We start from the raw sequence: 12,500 nt of genomic DNA, 5'->3' as shown, positions 1-12,500 counted from the left end.
ATAATCTCCACTTGAGCGCCTCCATCCTTTCTCTCTTCATAAGCCAACAAGTCATCGCTCACCCTGCTGCACATTGTAAATGAGAGCCTGGAGTTCAGGGATGTACTCGGCCTTTTCCCGCAGGGCGTCGAGTATCATGTGGTTTTGGGATGAACCAATCACATCGGTGTGTCTCAGCTGACCCTCCAGCAGTCTGATCTGAGCCTCCTTCTGGGCCACCTGTAAACTCTACACACAATATACTTACAGTATTGTCATTGCTGTAATTTGCACACACGACACTAGTTGTTGCTTTTATTTACTCACTTATACACGCATGTATTTAGCGTATTTCCATATTGAATATTACTCATGTAACGCGATGTAGGGGCTATTAGAGCTGACTGCAGCCTAGTGAGTACTGTACTCGTCGGATTTTGCCACAGTGCACTTTGCTGTTTGCGGCTCGTTTTATTTCATGTCTCGATGGCTTACTTAATTCTGAAAACCGTATTTTTAAAGTCGTAAACAGGTTTTCCATACTTTATTGATGAAAATATTCAAATTATGATTATTAACTCCTACTTCGCGGGATGTACTTACCACGGTGAAGCCCAAAAACAATTAACAGCGATAAACAAGGGTTTACTCTTACTATTGGCGACCACACATAAGAGACAACCAACTAAAATGCAGTTTGAGTACCTTAATTATATATCAAGAAATAAATATTGTAAAATGAATGTAAAGATTTGTATTTAGTACAAAAAAATCACAAATAGACAATAAACAAAAAGGCAAAATTGACAACTACAGTTTTGTTCCAATATGTTCATGTTTTTATATTCCAGGTAATGTTTGTATGAAAAGGTACAAAAAAGAACTTGATGACTTCCTGGGGAAAAGAAAAGTGTGTGATATCTCCTATCACAATGAAGCCAATTCAAAACTGCTATGCCGCTAAGGTATTAATTGAAAAAGTGAACAAAACACAAAAAAATGGGCAAAAACTATGAACAAACAAAAGTATTTTAGACATTATATCTTAGGGAAACGGTTCGGCTACAGTATAAACCTAAATAGCACGGTCGATTTAGAACTACGGCCGTAAATCTGTCATGATGGCGGCGGTCAGAGCAATGCTGAATTAGCAATTATCTTAATGGGCTTCTGAATGGACGTTGCTAAATCGAACTAAAACTTTTACAAAAGTAATTTTGACTCACCGCTGAATAAAAGTTTAGCAGAAACAAAGTACATGTGTATCAACGAGGTTATTCGGTCTATCAAAGTAGAACAAGCAAACACCTGCAAAGCACGACGACCACGTTGATGATCAACTACTGAAGTGATCAGTAGTCATGTGGCCCCATCAACCGTATAGAGTGTTTATGCCAGGGGTCGGTGTTCTGTCGAATTCCGCAAACCACCGCTACAACGTAAATATTACAACTATTTTCCTTGAACAAAATACGCATCGAAGGCAGCTCCTTCATGTAGACGTTGTTACAACACAACTAAGTAGTCATGTTAAATTATATTGCATTCATTGTATCTTCCACATTAACACTTGTGTTGTAATCACCCTTAAACAGGAATATTAATTGTACAGTATATGCCATTCATTAGCCAACAGGGGTAAGCAGAGGGCCATAGACCAGATCTGGATATGGGGCCTTCTGTTTCCTCTGCACAGTAGGCATAAAAAACATATTTATTGTGGTTATTGTTTAGCATTATTTTAAGGAACAGTAAACAAACCAAGACAAAAATGGTATAAACATTGATTTGCTTCAAATGCATGGATTGTTGCTTGTCTATACTGTACGGTGACATATACTTCCAACAATAAGTGCTTTGACAATCTCATTTATGAATAATAACAACTAGAGAAGTACTTGTTCCAGGATCTATTTTCTGAAAATGTAATCCAAATCCGTCCATTTTATGTCGCTAACTAACATACAAACTCTGGGGAAAAGAAACACATTTACATAGGTGATATTTGATATTAGTCGACAATAAAATTTGTTGCCGACAATTATATTTGTCCACAATAGTCATGACATCATCACTCGGGTTTTACGGGCGGAAGCGGGTATGCATCACCACTCGCAAAAACCTTGCCAGTGATAACATGTAAAGTGTGAGGATATTTCCTCTTATTCTTGTTAAAAACATGAACAATTAAAGCAGAGACATCATGTCGGACATCTGGAGGGAGGATACGGTCTCAACCTCGTAAGAGTGTGAGCTTGTGCCTTGCTAGCTAGCTAACAAGTATGAGACAAAGTTGTGTGACAAAAAACTATATCATTTTAGCCAAAGTCAGCCAGCTAAACTTTGTCTCCATCAATTCAACTACTTTTTAAAGCAGCGTTAACTTGCAATGACGTAAAAAAAGACACAATAAAAAACATGCGAATCGCACGCATGCGCACACAAGAGTTCATCAATAATCAATAAATCATTGTGCAGCTTTTTAAACATCACAAAATGATTTTCTTTAAGAGGAAGTTAGATTTTGTGTTTTGTTGTTTGTTTTCTTTGCTGATATTTTAACTGTTTTTTTAATACATAAACAAGCTTTATTGGTTTTTTTTAGCACTTTGCCTTTCCTTTTTTTTAAATGGAAACATTTTAATAATCATTTTAATGTTTGTAACAGCTGAATGAGCAGCACAGTTACAGTATAAACAAATATTTCTGAATGAATTAGTCATCATTGTTGTTCGTAAGCACATGCTTAAAAAAACTTAAGCTGCATTTAAAATGTCGATAGAAAAATTAGAGCCATTAAATATGTGTACTCTTTATTAACCGATTAGTCGACTAATCGTTAAGGTAGCCGTTGACTAATCGACGATCAAATTAATCGTTAGTGGCAGCCCTATTTGATATCCAAATCGGCGTTTAGAAAGGTATTTATGTTGCTAACTAACAGACAAACAAAGTAAACCTGGCGAAAACATAACCTCATTGAAAGTACAGTAATAACTGCAATTCTGCAGTGGGGCCGTTATTTGATGTCCAAATCGGCGTTACGAAACTTAAAGTTGCATTTTTTTTTTTTTAACTTGACTGCGTAATTCAATAGACTCCACTATTGAGTTACGCAACTGGTTGCTTTTTTTCGAGGAAGCTGCTAAATTGGACAGAACACGAGCCCTGATAAGGACAACAGCTTTTAAAACATAAACAAATTGTTATCAATACACTGTATAGTTTGTTGTTAAACATGGCCGACAACACAAACAATGCAAACACGACGTCATGATTATTAAACCAAGCAGACCTTGTCAATGGAGGCCTTGAGAAAATGGTCCAGCAGGTGGCGTGCTTCAGCCAGCGAACAAGAGCTGATCACCACTGAGGTGTCCACGGAGTCCAACTCATCCTGGACCATAATCGGGCATCAGTGGTGTTACTTTTCTTAACACTACAAAATGTTGTGAGTAGTGTACCTTGGTCTCCTCGATCTGCACAATGGTGGCCTGGCAGTCGGACAGGCTGTCGTTGATGTAGTCGATGTTGGCGTTCAGCACCTCCAGGTCCTCGTTGATCTCCACAAGGAGGCGGTCCTCTGCTTCTGGGCCCTCCCCATCCGCCATTAACACCTCTCGCTTGTGTGAGAGCGCCTCCTCTTGGGCTGTCAGCTCCTCTCGCTTCTGACTCGTGAAGGAAAAAATCACGCCAGCGTTCTTTTGTTGATGAACGTCCTTCTGGTGGAGCAAATCCTACCTTGAGGAGTCGGTCCATGTCGGCCTCCACGTTGGAGATGGTCATTCTTTGCATGACGATGTCCATGATGCGACGCTCCAGAGATTGCCACTTCAGCCGGGCTGCCTTGGAGAAGCTTCCGGCCCGTCCAGCGACTGCAGGGGCACCGGGACCCGCCGGCTTACGCTGCAGCTTCTTCCTGCTTCTGTCAGGAAGCAAAAGATGTGTGAAAGATTTAAAAAAAAATGCATGTCAAGGAGAGTGGAACCTCAATTTACCAACTTAATTGGTTCTTGAACATGGTGCGTAAACTGAAAAGTGTGTATAGTGAAGCAGAGTTCCCAATAATAATCAATGCTACAAAGATAACGTATTTGATGTTCAAATTGATAAAAAAAAATTTTTAAAGAAAGAAAAGGTGATGTAACACAGTGGTGAACATGCCCTTTCCCAACTACTTTGACTTGTGTTGCAGCCATGTAATTCTAAGTTAATTATTATTTGCAAAAAAAAAATAAAGTTTGAACATCAAATATCTTGTCTTTGTAGTGCATTCAATTGAATATGGGTTGAAAAGGATTTGCAAATCATTGTATTCCGTTTATATTTACATCTAACACAATTTCCCAACTCATATGGAAACGGGGTTTGTATATACACACACACATATTATATATATATATATATATATATATATATATATATATATATATATATATATATATATATATATATATATTCACACACATATATATATATATAGATACATAATATATATATATAGATGTATGCATATACATATACATATATATGTGTGTGTATATATATATACACAAACACACACTAATATATATATACACATATAAATATACACATACATCTATACATAAACACGCACACAACACACGTACACACACAAATACACATACATACAAATATATATACATATATATACACAAACACATATATATATACACATATATATATATATACACACACATACATATACACACACACATATATATATATGTATATATATATATATTTACATATATATATACACATATATATACTGTATATATATATATACATACACATATATATATATATATATATATATATACTGTATATATACACATATATATACTGTATATATATATACATACACATATATATATATATATATATATATATATATATATATATATATATATATATATATATATATATATATACTGTATCTCCTCTCTGAGCTGCCACCTTAACGTGGTAGAGGAGTTTGCGTGTCCCAATGATCCTAGGAGCTATGTTGTCCGGGGGCTTCCATGCCCCCTGGTAGGGTCTCCCAAGACAAACAGGTCCTAGGTGAGGGATCAGACAAAGAGCAGCTCGAAGACTTCTATGGAAATGCAAGAACCGAGACTCAGATTTCCCTCGCCCGGACGCGGGTCACCGGGGCCCCCCTCCGGAGCCAGGCCCGGAGTTGGGGCACGATGGCGAGCGCCTGGTGGCCGGGCCTGTCCCCATGGGGCCCGGCCGGGCACAGCCCGAAGAGGCAACGTGGGTCCCCCCTCCAATGGGCTCACCACCCATAGCAGGGGCCATAGAGGTCGGGTGCAATGTGAGCTGGGCGGTAGCCGAAGGCAGGGCACTTGGCGGTCCGATCCTCGGCTACAGAAGCTAGCTCTTGGGACGTGGAACGTCACCTCGCTGGGGGGGAAGGAGCCTGAGCTAGTGCGCGAGGTAGAGAAGTTCCGGTTGGATATAGTCGGACTCACCTCGACGCACAGCAAGGGCTCTGGAACCAGTTCTCTCGAGAGGGGGTGGACTCTCTTCCACTCTGGCGTTGCCAGCAGTGAGAGGCGACGGGCTGGGGTGGCAATTCTTGTTGCCCCCCGGCTCAGAGCCTGCATGTTGGAGTTCAACCCGGTGGACGAGAGGGTAGCTTCCCTCCGCCTTCGGGTGGGGGGACGGGTCCTGACTGTTGTTTGCGCTTACGCGCCAAACAGCAGCTCAGAGTACCCACCCTTTTTGGATTCACTCGAGGGAGTACTTGAGAGTGCTCCCCCGGGTGATTCCCTCGTTCTACTGGGGGACTTCAACGCTCATATTGGCAACGACAGTGAAACCTGGAGAGGCGTGATTGGGAAGAATGGCCGCCCGGATCTGAACCCAAGTGGTGTTTTGTTATTGGACTTTTGTGCCCGTCACGGATTGTCCATAACGAACACCATGTTCAAGCATAAGGGTGTCCATATGTGCACTTGGCACCAGGACACCCTAGGCCGCAGTTCTATGATCGACTTTGTAGTTGTGTCATCGGATTTGCGGCCTCATGTTTTGGACACTCGGGTGAAGAGAGGGGCGGAGCTTTCTACCGATCACCACCTGGTGGTGAGTTGGCTGCGATGGTGGGGGAGGATGCCGGACAGACCTGGCAGGCCCAAACGCATTGTGAGGGTTTGCTGGGAACGTCTGGCAGAGTCTCCTGTCAGAGAGAGTTTCAATTCCCACCTCCGGAAGAACTTTGAACATGTCACGAGGGAGGTGCTGGACATTGAGTCCGAGTGGACCATGTTCCGCACCTCTATTGTCGAGGCGGCTGATTGGAGCTGTGGCCGCAAGGTAGTTGGTGCCTGTCGTGGCGGTAATCCTAGAACCCGTTGGTGGACACCGGCGGTGAGGGATGCCGTCAAGCTGAAGAAGGAGTCCTATCGGGTTCTTTTGGCTCATGGGACTCCTGAGGCAGCGGACAGGTACCGACAGGCCAAGCGGTGTGCGGCTTCAGCGGTCGCGGAGGCCAAAACTCGGACATGGGAGGAGTTCGGGGAAGCCATGGAAAACGACTTCCGGACGGCTTCGAAGCGATTCTGGACCACCATCCACCGCCTCAGGAAGGGGAAGCAGTGCAGTGCCAACACCGTGTATGGTGCGGATGGTGTTCTGCTGACCTCGACTGCGGAAGTTGTGGATCGGTGGAGGGAATACTTCGAAGACCTCCTCAATCCCACCAACACGTCTTCCTATGAGGAAGCAGTGCCTGAGGAATCTGTGGTGGGCTCTCCTATTTCTGGGGCTGAGGTTGCTGAGGTAGTTAAAAAGCTCCTCGGTGGCAAGGCCCCGGGGGTGGATGAGATCCGCCCGGAGTTCCTGAAGGCTCTGGATGCTGTAGGGCTGTCTTGGTTGACAAGACTCTGCAGCATCGCGTGGACATCGGGGGCAGTACCTCTGGATTGGCAGACCGGGGTGGTGGTTCCTCTCTTTAAAAAGGGGAACCGGAGGGTGTGTTCTAACTATCGTGGGATCACACTCCTCAGCCTTCCCGGTAAGGTCTATTCAGGTGTACTGGAGAGGAGGCTACGCCGGATAGTCGAACCTCGGATTCAGGAGGAACAGTGTGGTTTTCGTCCTGGTCGTGGAACTGTGGACCAGCTCTATACTCTCGGCAGGGTCCTTGAGGGTGCATGGGAGTTTGCCCAACCAGTCTACATGTGCTTTGTGGACTTGGAGAAGGCATTCGACCGTGTCCCTCGGGAAGTCCTGTGGGGAGTGCTCAGAGAGTATGGGGTTTCGGACTGTCTGATTGTGGCGGTCCGCTCCCTGTATGATCAGTGTCAGAGCTTGGTTCGCATTGCCGGCAGTAAGTCGGACACGTTTCCGGTGAGGGTTGGACTCCGCCAAGGCTGCCCTTTGTCACCGATTCTGTTCATAACTTTTATGGACAGAATTTCTAGGCGCAGTCAAGGCGTTGAGGGGATCCGGTTTGGTGGCTGCAGGATTAGGTCTCTGCTTTTTGCAGATGATTTGGTCCTGATGGCTTCATCTGGCCAGGATCTTCAGCTCTCACTGGATCGGTTCGCAGCTGAGTGTGAAGCGACTGGGATGAGAATCAGCACCTCCAAGTCCGAGTCCATGGTTCTCGCCCGGAAAAGGGTGGAGTGCCGGGTTGGGGAGGAGATCTTGCCCCAAGTGGAGGAGTTCAAGTACCTCGGAGTCTTGTTCACGAGTGAGGGAAGAGTGGATCGTGAGATCGACAGGCGGATCGGTGCGGCGTCTTCAGTAATGCGGACGCTGTATCGATCCGTTGTGGTGAAGAAGGAGCTGAGCCGGAAGGCAAAGCTCTCAATTTACCGGTCGATCTACGTTCCCATCCTCACCTATGGTCATGAGCTTTGGGTTATGACCGAAAGGACAAGATCACGGGTACAAGCGGCCGAAATGAGTTTCCTCCGCCGGGTGGCGGGGCTCTCCCTTAGAGATAGGGTGAGAAGCTCTGTCATCCGGGGGGAGCTCAAAGTAAAGCCGCTGCTCCTCCGCATCGAGAGGAGCCAGATGAGGTGGTTCGGGCATCTGGTCAGGATGCCACCCGAGCGCCTCCCTAAGGAGGTGTTTAGGGCATGTCCGACCGGTAGGAGGCCACGAGGAAGACCCAGGACACGTTGGGAAGACTATGTCTCCCGGCTGGCCTGGGAACGCCTCGGGATCCCCCGGGAGGAGCTGGACGAAGTGGCTGGGGAGAGGGAAGTCTGGGCTTCCCTGCTTAGGCTGCTGCCCCCGCGACCCGACCTCGGATAAGCGGAAGAAGATGGATGGATGGATGGATGGATATATACTGTATGTATATATATACATATATATACATACATACATACATACATATATATATATATATATATATGTATATATATATACATATACATACACACACACACACACACACACACATATATATATATATATTAGGGATGTCCCGATCCGATATTTGGATCGGATCGGCTGCCGATATTTGCCAAAAATTGCGTATCGGCAAGGCATGGGAAAATGCCGATCCAGATCCAGTTTAAAAAAAAACTCCGGTCCGTGTTTTCCAACGCACTGATTTAAATAATACATTCCCCTTTTCTGCTGCTCCGTAATTTCTGTTCCGCTTTTTCCAGCACACCTTCAACACATCCACACGTCTGTGGAATCTCACGCGTCTGTGGAATCTCACGCAGTTGCTTTTAGCTACTGGCATTACACGACAGGCTCTTCTCACTCTTTCCTGTGTCTCCCTCTCACAGACAGACAAGCGCACCTTCTTACACACGTCACATACTGTCACGTCATACGTCACATACGTATACGTCCTCTCCCAGCAGATAGGTAGCAGCATGGCTCACGTTAGCTGTGATGCTAGCGCAGCCGTGCGAGCAACGCTCCCTCTAAGGTGCTCGCATATCAAACTCTTTTGGCTGTCTTTTTGACACTTACATCCGGCGCCCCCCTCCACACCCTGGATTATAAATAATGTAAATAATTCAATGTGATTATCTTGTGTGATGACTGTATTATGATGATAGTATATATCTGATAGTATATATCTGTATCATGAATCAATTTAAGTGGACCCCGACTTAAACAAGTTGAAAAACTTATTGGGGTGTTACCATTTAGTGGTCAATTGTACGGAATATGTACTTCACTGTGCAACCTACTAATAAAAGTCTCAATCAATCAATCAAAACACATAGAATCATCATACTGCTGTGATTATATGCATCAAGTGTTCATTCAAGGCTAAGGCAAAATATCCAGATATATATTGTGTATCGCAATATGGCCTTAAAATATCGCAATATTAAAAAAAGGCCATATCGCCCAGCCCTAGTTCAATGATGCCATTTCTGTTTGTCATGTATAATTTTGTCTATTTTGTGTTTATCCTTGAATAAACAGGTCAGTTTCTTGTTACCAACCATTGTGTATTATTCAAACTCCCCTAATTCAGCTGGCTAGTTGTTATCAAGAGTACTAAAACCCTTTTCAACATGATTCTGACAACTAAGTAGGCTAAATAACTTTAAATTTTAATACATGCTCAGATAGGCCAGTATCGGTATCGGTCAGTATCGGTATCGGATCGGAAATGCAAAAACAATATCGGTATCGGATCGGAAGTGCAAAAACCTGGATCGGGACATCCCTAACATATATACATATACAGGTAAAAGCCAGAAAATTAGAATATTTTGAAAAACTTGATTTATTTCAGTAATTGCATTCAAAAGGTGTAACTTGTACATTATATTTATTCATTGCACACAGACTGATGCATTCAAATGTTTATTTCATTTAATTTTGATGATTTGAAGTGGCAACAAATGAAAATCCAAAATTCCGTGTGTCACAAAATTAGAATATTACTTAAAGCTAATACAAAAAAGGGATTTTTAGAAATGTTGGCCAACTGAAAAGTATGAAAATGAAAAATATGAGCATGTACAATACTCAATACTTGGTTGGAGCTCCTTTTGCCTCAATTACTGCGTTAATGCGGCGTGGCATGGAGTCGATGAGTTTCTGGCACTGCTCAGGTGTTATGAGAGCCCAGGTTGCTCTGATAGTGGCCTTCAACTCTTCTGCGTTTTTGGGTCTGGCATTCTGCATCTTCCTTTTCACAATACCCCACAGATTTTCTATGGGGCTAAGGTCAGGGGAGTTGGCGGGCCAATTTAGAACAGAAATACCATGGTCCGTAAACCAGGCACGGGTAGATTTTGCGCTGTGTGCAGGCGCCAAGTCCTGTTGGAACTTGAAATCTCCATCTCCATAGAGCAGGTCAGCAGCAGGAAGCATGAAGTGCTCTAAAACTTGCTGGTAGACGGCTGCGTTGACCCTGGATCTCAGGAAACAGAGTGGACCGACACCAGCAGATGACATGGCACCCCAAACCATCACTGATGGTGGAAACTTTACACTAGACTTCAGGCAACGTGGATCCTGTGCCTCTCCTGTCTTCCTCCAGACTCTGGGACCTCGATTTCCAAAGGAAATGCAAAATTTGCATGGTTGGGTGATGGTTTGGGGTGCCATGTCTTCTGCTGGTGTCGGTCCACTCTGTTTCCTGAGATCCAGGGTCAACGCAGCCGTCTACCAGCAAGTTTTAGAGCACTTCATGCTTCCTGCTGCTGACCTGCTCTATGGAGATGGAGATTTCAAGTTCCAACAGGACTTGGCGCCTGCACACAGCGCAAAATCTACCCGTGCCTGGTTTACGGACCATGGTATTTCTGTTCTAAATTGGCCCGCCAACTCCCCTGACCTTAGCCCCATAGAAAATCTGTGGGGTATTGTGAAAAGGAAGATGCAGAATGCCAGACCCAAAAACGCAGAAGAGTTGAAGGCCACTATCAGAGCAACCTGGGCTCTCATAACACCTGAGCAGTGCCAGAAACTCATCGACTCCATGCCACGCCGCATTAACGCAGTAATTGAGGCAAAAGGAGCTCCAACCAAGTATTGAGTATTGTACATGCTCATATTTTTCATTTTCATACTTTTCAGTTGGCCAACATTTCTAAAAATCCCTTTTTTGTATTAGCCTTAAGTAATATTCTAATTTTGTGACACACGGAATTTTGGATTTTCATTTGTTGCCACTTCAAATCATCAAAATTAAATGAAATAAACATTTGAATGCATCAGTCTGTGTGCAATGAATAAATATAATGTACAAGTTACACCTTTTGAATGCAATTACTGAAATAAATCAAGTTTTTCAAAATATTCTAATTTACTGGCTTTTACCTGTATATATACATATATATATATTTAATATATATATATATGTATATCGAAGACTTCTATGGGAATGAAACAACAAGGATTCAGATTTCCCTCGCCCGGAAGCGGGCTACCGGGGCCCCCCTCTGGAGCTAGGCCCAGAGTTGGGGCATGATGGCGAGCGCCTGGTGGCCGGGCCTGTCCCCATGGGGCCCGGCCCCACGTTGCCCGAAGAGGCAACGTGGGTCCCCCCTCCAATGGGCTCACCACTCATGGGAGGGGCCATAGAGGTCGGGTGCAGTGTGAGCTGGACGGCAGCCAAAGGCAGGGCACTTGGCGGTCCGATCCTCGGCTACATAAACTAGCTCTTGGGACGTGGAACGTCACCTCGCTGGAGGGGAAGGAGCCTGAGCTAGTGCGCGAGGTAGAGAAGTTCCGGCTGGATATAGTCGGACTCACCTCGACGCACAGCAAGGGCTCTGGAACCAGTTCTCTCGAGAGGGGTTGGACTCTCTTCCACACTGGTGTTGCACGCAGTGAGAGGCGACGAGCTGGGGTAGCAATTCTTGTTGCCCCCCGGCTCAAAGCCTACACGTTGGAGTTCAACCCGGTGGACGAGAGGGTAGCCTCCCTCCACCTTCGGGTGGGGGGGACGGGTCATGACTGTTGTTTGTGCTTACGCACCAAACAGCAGTTCAGAGTACCCACCCTTTTTGGATACACTCGAGGGAGTACTGGAAAGTGCTCCCCCGGGTGATTCCCTTGTCCTACTGGGTGACTTCAACGCTCATGTTGGCAACGACAGTGATTGGGAAGAATGGCCGCCCGGATCTGAACCCGAGTGGTGTTTTGTTATTGGACTTTTGTGCTCGTCACAGATTGTCCAAAACAAACACCATGTTCAAGCATAAGGGTGTCCATATGTGCACTTGGCACCAGGACACCCTAGGCCGCGGTTCCATGATCGACTTTGTAGTTGTGTCATCGGATTTGCGGCCTCATGTTTTGGACACTCGGGTGAAGAGAGGGGCGGAGCTTTCTACCGATCACCACCTGGTGGTGAGTTGGCTGCGATGGTGGGGGAGGATGCCGGACAGACCTGGCAGGCCCAAACGCATTGTGAGGGTCTGCTGGGAACGTCTGGCAGAGTCTCCTGTCAGAGAGAGTTTCAATTCCCACCTCCGGAAGAACTTTGAACATGTCACGAGGGAGGTGCTGGACATTGAGTCCGAGTGGACCATGTTCCGCACCTCTAT

General features: G+C 45.0%; 1 protein-coding gene across 11 annotated transcripts in view; it reads right to left on the bottom strand.

Annotated features, from left to right (window-relative positions):
* kif21b (kinesin family member 21B) overlaps positions 1–12,500 on the bottom strand; it is a 370,384-nt gene that overhangs the window by 133,420 nt on the left and 224,464 nt on the right. For 9 of the 11 annotated variants that reach the window (XM_061984919.1, XM_061984922.1, XM_061984923.1 and 6 more), the window contains 4 exons: positions 3,721–3,904; positions 3,444–3,647; positions 3,275–3,376; positions 63–228 (listed from right to left, as the gene is read on the bottom strand). In XM_061984919.1, the coding sequence (XP_061840903.1) occupies positions 63–228; positions 3,275–3,376; positions 3,444–3,647; positions 3,721–3,904 (656 nt within the window). The remainder of the gene's footprint in view (positions 1–62; positions 229–3,274; positions 3,377–3,443; positions 3,648–3,720; positions 3,905–12,500) is intronic. The other 2 variants (XM_061984918.1, XM_061984921.1) reach the window with 1 other exon arrangement.

This window comes from Nerophis lumbriciformis, linkage group LG23 (genome assembly GCF_033978685.3).
Source record: "Nerophis lumbriciformis linkage group LG23, RoL_Nlum_v2.1, whole genome shotgun sequence".
In the NCBI taxonomy this organism is placed as follows: Eukaryota; Metazoa; Chordata; class Actinopteri; order Syngnathiformes; family Syngnathidae; genus Nerophis; species Nerophis lumbriciformis.
Note: the sequence above shows the minus strand (reverse complement) of the source record. Positions and strands in the feature narration are given on the sequence as shown.